At 36.7% G+C, this 8,399-nt stretch overlaps 1 protein-coding gene across 1 annotated transcript in view; it reads right to left on the reverse strand.

Annotated features, from left to right (window-relative positions):
- Positions 1-8,399, reverse strand: part of LOC108528828 (glutamate receptor 3-like) — a gene marked incomplete at its 5' end in the record, with an annotated part of 107,469 nt that overhangs the window by 82,600 nt on the left and 16,470 nt on the right. The window contains 1 exon segment of the mRNA XM_017870811.1: positions 6,203-6,234. Within this exon segment, the coding sequence (XP_017726300.1) occupies positions 6,203-6,234 (32 nt within the window).

Genomic DNA, 8,399 nt, shown 5'->3' on the forward strand with positions numbered 1-8,399 from the left:
TTTTTTAGTAGAGACGGGGTTTCACGGTGTTAGCCAGGATGGTCTCGATCTCCTGACCTCGTGATCCACCCGTCTCGGCCTCCCAAAGTGCTGGGATTACAGGCTTGAGCCACCGTGCCCGGCCTGGCATAGACTCTTTAAGCTTCTAGGTAGCTGTCAATAATTTGGTGAAAATGTAATGATGCCATCAGTTTTTCTCATGATGTCTTGTTTCTGATTTCCCAGTCTTTTACTTTGAGCATACACACACTCGATAATATTTTCAAAGCTCACTGCCTACTTTCATTGAAAACCAGAAAAAAGGTAGAATTTCTTTAGAGGTTGAGAGAATGGAAAACAGCTCTGCCTGAGCATGAGGAGAGGAATGGAACAAACAGTACAACTTCAGGTTGGTAGTGGGAGGCAGTATAATGGAAATAATCATATTGTTGCCTCTGAAAACCTCCATGACCTTGGATTTCATCACATCATCCTTTGGGTGGTGTTCCCTTGTCTGTGATGTGGGAAAAAGCAGCATGAAGTGGAAGGAGCATGAGTTTTGGAATTGGAGCTTGGTTTGTACTCAGGCTCTGCCAGTAGTTGTGTGACTGGGCAAATTATTTAATCTGACTATCACCTTCTTCAACTTAAAAATAAGTATAATGCCCTCTCTGCAGTGGTGTTTTGAGGATTAAAATCCACGTGATAATGCAGGTAAAGTGCCTACACACAGTGGGAGCTGAGAGAAGGTGGTTGTTTTCCTCTGCCCCAGTAAATGGAAGCAGTTGGGCTAATTTATGTCTGACATTTCCTCCTGCTCTAATACTTAAATTCTGCTTTAAAATGTGGTATCATAATTTCTTGAATTGCTTCAGTTTTGAGAAAAGTCAGAGTGTATAATGCATGCTCACATTCTGGGCTTTCTGAAGAGTTTGCATTCCAACCGTGGCCATTAAACAGAAATAAAGTATACTGCTGGTGTTTGCAGTCAAGGCAACCACAAATCTTACAGTAACAACTATGTTATTATCAGAAATATCTAAATCTGTTAATAGTTCTAGAAACACATCACAGTGATTGCTGTTATACAATTGAGCACAAGCATATAATGAGTAGAGCTCTCAAGACAAGGAGAAACGTGTTTCCTCTTCACTAGTATATATAAGAAATATGCTAAGAAGTATAACATTTTATTAAAAGGCTTAAAGGTATAATTTATTTCGAAGGACACACAAAAGACAGTATTGGAGGAGGGATCACCCATATGGTGGAAAACATAGAGCTCATAAAGGCAATAATTTATTACTTAAAAGTATAGTAAGAATAATACTTGTTACTCTAGGCTAGTGTTCTGTAGGTTGTGTGCCCTATTTCTGGGCTGAATTGTAACCAGAATTTAAAAAAAATGACACAATAGAAAATATCAGAGTGTAATGCACATTGTAAGGGTAAAGTATGGCGAACTTTTGGTTATATACATATGTGTATACTGAGTTGTGATGGAAAATTTACTTCTTACTGTGGGTCATGGTAAAACATTTTGAAAGCCATTGCTCTTTTTGACAGTGTCTAGTGTAGTATAATAAAACATATACTTTGAAAAAAAGCACTTGATGTATCTCAGTGCCAAAGAAGAGCCACAGCTTAAATTCTACTATAAGACATTAACAAACCTGTTCAACTTGTCATTTTCAGGCCATAATCTTTAAGTTATTACTTAACGAATCAATATACATAAATACTTCTAAAAATGAGAAGAGACTTTTTGAGTATGCAGAGTAGTATGCAGCACTCCAATGGGGATACCACAAACTTAGTTCTAAAAATTCACTTACAGAAACCAATAAGATCTTTAGCCTTAATGACTCTTTAGTATTGTCTCAACATAGATTACCAGCCATGTTAAAAATCATTGAATTATAGGATCATTCAGAAACCATAGTCTCTTGAAGTGAACATTTAAAAAAATAAAGGAACTAGCAAAACAAACTCCCAGATAATACGAAAAATGATACACATTCTAAGCACAAAAGGAACAGGGAGTGAAATAATTTGGAGAATGTAATCAAGCAGATTGAGAAAAGCCAAAAAATGTGTGACTTCGATAAATGAGGCATGCCCCATACAGACTCTTTTAAAAAGCTGCCGAATATGGTTACCAATTAGTTATGCTGCAAAGCTTCTTTTTAAATGTTTTATGCTCCAAGTGGATAATCTCAAAATGAAGTATGCTGTAAAAACATGGTAGGAATCTTCTGAGTCTTTATATTTCACATGAAAATCCCTAATACGTTTGTATAATTGACTCTGGTCAGTATTTGGATTAATATTCAAGTTTACCAAAACCTACAACTTTTTTGTCTCAAAATATAAAGATGTTACATTCACTTACAATGTATTATAATTAAGAATTCACCGCCATATTTGTTTAGGTTTAGACTAAGTTTGTGAGGCTCAGGACATTCAAGTTCAATATTTTGCTTTTCTTAGATAAAACTTGCATACCATAAAATTCACCAATATAAGTGTATGATCAGTGATTTTAGTAAACATAGTTGTGCAACTATCATCACAATCCAATTTTAGAGCATTTTTATCACCCTTAAAAGTTCCTTCATGCTCATTTGCAGCTAATCCTTGCAGGCCTAGGACTAGGATAAGGCAAGTGAAGCAACCCCCTCACATGCAAAGTTTAAAGGGGCATCAAAATCTCATTAATCAAGATGAACAGAATTTTAGTCCAATATTTAAAAAATTAATGCATAATATCAAAATTTTAAATAAAGCTTGGATGTGACCCCTGTACTTGCTTTACTCAGGCTCAATTGCCTCACCCTAATACTGGCCCTGATTATCCCCTCTCTGCTCCCTTCAAGCCCTGGCAACCACTAACATACTTTCTGTCTCTGTAGACTGCCTATTCTGGACAAATAGAATCATACAATGTAAGATATTCAATAAATGGGATTCAAATGGCATGATATGTGGCCTTTTGCATCTGGCTTATTTCACTTAGCATAATTTATTTATTTATTTATTTTTTTGAGACAGAGTTTTGCTCTTCTTGCCCAGGCTGGAGTGCAATGGTGCAACCTCGGTTCACTGCAACCTCCGCCTCCCAGGTTCATGTGATTCTCCTGCTTCTGCCTCTCAAGTAGCTGGGATTACAGGTGCCCACCACCATGCCCAGTTAATTTTTTGCATTTTTAGTAGATACAGGGTTTCACCATGTTGGCCAGGCTGGTCTTGAACTCCTGACCTCAGGTGATCCACCTGCCTTGGCCTCCCAAAGTGCTGGGATAATAGGCATGAATCACCATGCCCGGCCCAGCATAACATTTTTAAGTTTCATCCATGTTGTAGATGTGTCAGTAGTCTGTTCTTTTTAATTGGTGAATAGTATTCCACTATATAGATATATCATATTTTGTTTATTTATTCACGAGTTGATGGACATTTGGGTTGTTTCTACTTTTTTAATATTATAAAGTTACTATGAACATTTGTGTATAATTTTTTTGTGCAAATATATTTTCCTTTCTCTTAGGTAAATAGCTAAGAATAGAATTGCTGTATTATATTTTAAGTATATATCTTACTTGATAAGAAACTGCCAAACTATTTTCCAATGTGGCTGTAGTATTTTGCATTCCCACTACTAGTGGATGAAAGTTCCAGTTGTTCTACATTGTCATCAGCACTTGGTATTGCCTATCTTTTTGATTGCAGCCATTCTAGAGGATGTATGGAAGCATCGCATTGTGGTTTTAATTTGCATTTCCCTCATGGCTAACAATGTTGAGTATCTTTTGTTGTGCTTATTAGCCATTTGTATATCTTCTTTGGGGAAATGTCCATTCAAATCTTTTGTTCATTAAAAAAAAATTGGATTGTCTTCTTTTTATTGAGTTGTAAGAGGTGTCATATATTCTGGATACAAGTCCTTTACCAGACATATGATTTACTAATGTTTTCTCCCAGTTGGTTTTTTTTTTTTCATTTTCTTAATATGTCTTTTTAAATGCAAGGTTTTGAATTTTGATGAAGTCCAGTTTATCAAATTTTTAACGGATTGTGCTTTTTGTGTCTTATCTAAGAGCACTTTGTCTAATCCAAAGTCAAACAGATATTCTCCTATGTTTTCTTTGAGAAGTTTTATAGTTTTAACTAGAAAACTTGGGTGGGATATTACAATGGATAATTGTAGGCAGTCTGAGAGCAAAATGAAAAAGGGAGGGCATTGAAAGGAGAAGGTTGGAGGGAATTAAAGAAGAGTTCTATGTTCTTTTAAATTTTGTCTGGATCTAATCTCTTGACAAATGAGAAAACACTTTAGTACAATTAATTAGGAAACCATGCCTGTTTGATGTGATGAAGATTTAGTATTTGCTTTATCTGAGTAATATTAATATTAGTGGCAATGTTGCCTTTATCCAGAGTTCAAATGTTTGTTTTAACATATATATAATACCATAGAAGTGCAAAAAAGACATTCAAAGCAACACCAATGATACACTCACTTCATGGACGTAAGCAAACACAATGGCTTGATGATAATTTGTCATTTGATGGAATGTTAAATGAAAAAAATTTGGAGTTGAGATGGATGAATACCATATGCACATNCATATATGACTTTTAGAGACAGTCTTTTAATCAGTTATTTGTTACTTAATATACTTCTTTAGTGAAAATGTCAAGTTCTAAATCTTTACAAACAATTGAATTGTCAATGCTTAGGTTAGAAAAGTGGTAGCGTTCAATGGGTTCTAAAGTGCTTTAACTTGGTCGTAAATTAAAGAAAGGGTGCTGGCTTTTTGTCCTCTGAGACACATTGGCTTAGAGCAACCAACTCTGCTTTCTTTTCCTAATAGTGTGTTTTTGCTACCTTATAATACAACTTGTACTGCCTTGTGACATATCACTGTTTACCTCTTGTTTTCTTATTTTAATTTTCATGTTCTTATGTCTTATCTCCCTCACTTGACTGAAAATTCTTGTGGAGCAGGCATAATATCCTATACTTCTTATATCTGCTTCACTCTACACCATGAGGTGCAACACAGGGCCACAGCAGTTTAATTCTCAGGTGTTTGCAATCTTACATTATTCTTGAATTTTTTTGAGAGTATATCTATTAAAACAGGTTTTTTGAAGGCAGAGACTCAGTCTTCTATTTTTGTATGTATCACTGCAACAGATTATAAACTAAAGAAACTGTAGATGCCTAAAACATGAGTTGTTGATTATTGTATATGACACGTGCGAACATGAAAGAATTTTGCCTGGGCAATAACAAGGGTAAAACAGTTGTCAGAACACATATTAATTTATACAGTAAGCTATATTTTCTAGTGATAATATCAGTGTAGCACTCACATGTATTGAATCAATAAAATAAATGTCAGTAGTGTACTGCACAATTAACTCAGGCAAAGGCAGGCAACGTTTTTATATTAATCCCTTGAAAATAGGCACTAGGATTTTCTACATTTATTTCTTTTGTTTTTTTTGCAATTGTTCCTTTCCAACGGTAGTAAGTCTTAGCCTGAAGCCAGGCCTTAAAATGCACACAAAGAAAAATCCTTCTGACTAAGGAAAGGCTTTTGGATGGTATATCATATATGAAGTGAAAACACCAGTTTTGATCACTTTTTTCTATGTTCAGAACAGCTATGCCTCAATACCCCTACCAAAGGGGAGAGGTAGGGAAGTCTGATATAGAGTATATTTTCAAAGAAATGAAATTTTACTCCTTTGGATTACATATGATAAACCAGTTGAGAAATACTCCTTAATTGGTTTAAGGGGAAATGCAGATGATGAACAGCTAGCTAACATTTATTGAGTGCTTATTCTATGTGAGGCACTTTGCTAAGCACATTATACTTACTATCTCATTTAATTCTCACAGTAACCTTGATGTTGGTACAATCACCATTCCCGTGTTAGAGATGGAGAAACTAAAGCACAGAGAGGCTGGGATTAGAACCCTGGTCTTCAGATTCCAGAACCCAGTTGCTTAATGAACATAATGTTCTAACTTCATAAATACTTGCAGGTTTCTACTATACACTACTTTTATCTGCAATTATCAACCTTAGCCAACCCCTCTTAGGTTCATTCCAATGCAAATTTGAGTCTTTATTCTGTGCCAAGCACTATTCTAGGTGCTAGGAATGAAGCAGTGAACAAGACAGACAAAACAGACAAAAATACTTACCTGCATGGAGGGCATCCTACATCCTTTACATCCTAGTGGAAGTTGCAGAAAGCATGGGTTTATTGAAGCCAACTGCCTACTGATCAAATCTTCCTTGGAGGCTCAACCATTTCAAACTCATCATTTCTAAAATTAAACCCATCTATCCCCCCAAAAGTAGATTCTCCTCTGTGTCTGAGAATGATACTTATTTCAAACTTTTCCCAGTTCCTAATCCTTATCAGTCCTATCCTTTCGGCAGATGATCTTGCCTCTTTCTTTACTGAGAAGATAGAAGCCATTTGATATAAGCTCTATCATCTCAGTGCCCCCCCTACACTTTGTCAACATATTGCAGCATCTTTATACATGTCTTCTGTGTGTTTCCATCTCACAGAAAGTGACGCTTTCTAAGATTTGATCAACTTATTCCATGCATTCTATATTTCTCTGTTGCTTCTTAAAACCTGGCTGTATCTACTGTCTCTTTTAAATCTTTAATTTTTCCCTTCTCCATTAATCTATCCCGGTGGTTCTTAAAGTGTGGGCCCTAGATTAGCAGCAAAAGAGTCACCTGGGAACTTGTTAGAAATGCCAGTTCAACAGACACATGAAAAAATGCTCATCATCACTGGTCATCAGAGAAATGCAAATCAAAACCACAATGAGATGCCATCTCTTGCCAGTTAGAATGGCGATTATTAAAAAGTCAGGAAACAACAGATGCTGGAGAGGATGTGGAGAAATAGGTACGCTTTTACACTGTTGGTGGCAGTGTAAATTAGTTCAACCATTGTGGAAGACAGTGTGGCGATTCCTCGAGGATCTAGAACTAGAAATATCATTTGACCCAGCGATTCCATTACTGGGTATATACCCAAAGGGTTATAAATCACACTACTATAAAGACACAATGCACACGTATGTTTATCGTGGCACTGTTCACGGTAGCAAAGACTTGAAACCAACCCAAATGTCCATCAGTGATAGACTAGATTAAGAAAATGTGGCACGTATACACCATGGAACACTATGCAGCCATAAAAAAAGATGAGTTCATGTTCTTTGCAGGGAGATGGTTGAAGCTGGAAACCATCATTCTGAGCAAACTATTACAAGGACAGAAAACCAAACACCACATGTTCTCACTCATAGGTGGGAGTTGAACAATGAGAACACATGGCCACAGGTGGGGGAACACCACACCCTGGGGCCTGTCAGGGGGTGGGGGGCTGGGGAGGGATAGCATTGGGAAAATACCTAACGTAAATGATGAGTTGATGGGTGCAGCAAATCAACATGGCACATGTATACCTATGTAACAAACCTGCACATTGTGCAAATGTACCCTAGATCTTAAAGTATAATTAAAAAAGAAATGCCAGTTCTCGGGCTCCACCCCAGAGGTATGGGATGAGAAATTGTGGAGGGATGAGACTCATGTGGAGTGCTTGCTATAATTTGAAAATCATTGATCTATTTTATTCACTTAAAAGCATTTTCAGGTAATCCTGTTTACTAACAAACAAAAATGAAACAGAAAACACTCCTCCCACCTTTTGATCCTGCTGCCTTCTTAACCACATTACATCTCTCCCTAACACCACCAGTATTATTGAAAAAATACAGCTTTACTGTCTTGATATCAACACCACTTTCTCCTTATACTCCTGAGACTTAATTTCCAGCCCCTCCAAATTACTTAAATTGTTTCTTGAACTATATACTTGACTACTAAATCCAAAGCTCTTCCTTCAGACATTAACTGCTTGTGTGACGCCATTGGCCTTTTGCAGTATGTACCCTCTTTCCTTAGTTCTCTGTTATGAAAGACTCCAGATTCTCCTCCTACCTCCCTGAATGTTCCTTCTCTGACTTTCCTTCCTAGTTCTGCTCTCTCAATCAAGGTGCACCTCTGTACCCCAAGACACTATTCGGAGTGCCTGTCTTAGGAGATAATCAATGAAGGTTTGTTCTTTAAGGTTCTGTCCTTCACTTTCGTCCCTCAGTATTGTTACCTATGGTTTCAACTCTCATCTCATTGTGGCTAACTTCTGAATTTCCAATTCCATGTTACTAACTAGAAGGGAGCCAAAGACAAATTTTCATCCATTTTACCCTTTTGCCTGAAGCTAGACCTGGTCATAGTAAAAAAGGTTACTGAGGAGAATGAGTTGGCCAGAAAGCTAGCAGAGTTTTTTTTTTTTTGGCAGAGAGA

Source organism: Rhinopithecus bieti, unplaced genomic scaffold, assembly GCF_001698545.2.
Source record: "Rhinopithecus bieti isolate Rb0 unplaced genomic scaffold, ASM169854v2 scaffold_6073, whole genome shotgun sequence".
NCBI classification, from domain to species: Eukaryota; Metazoa; Chordata; class Mammalia; order Primates; family Cercopithecidae; genus Rhinopithecus; species Rhinopithecus bieti.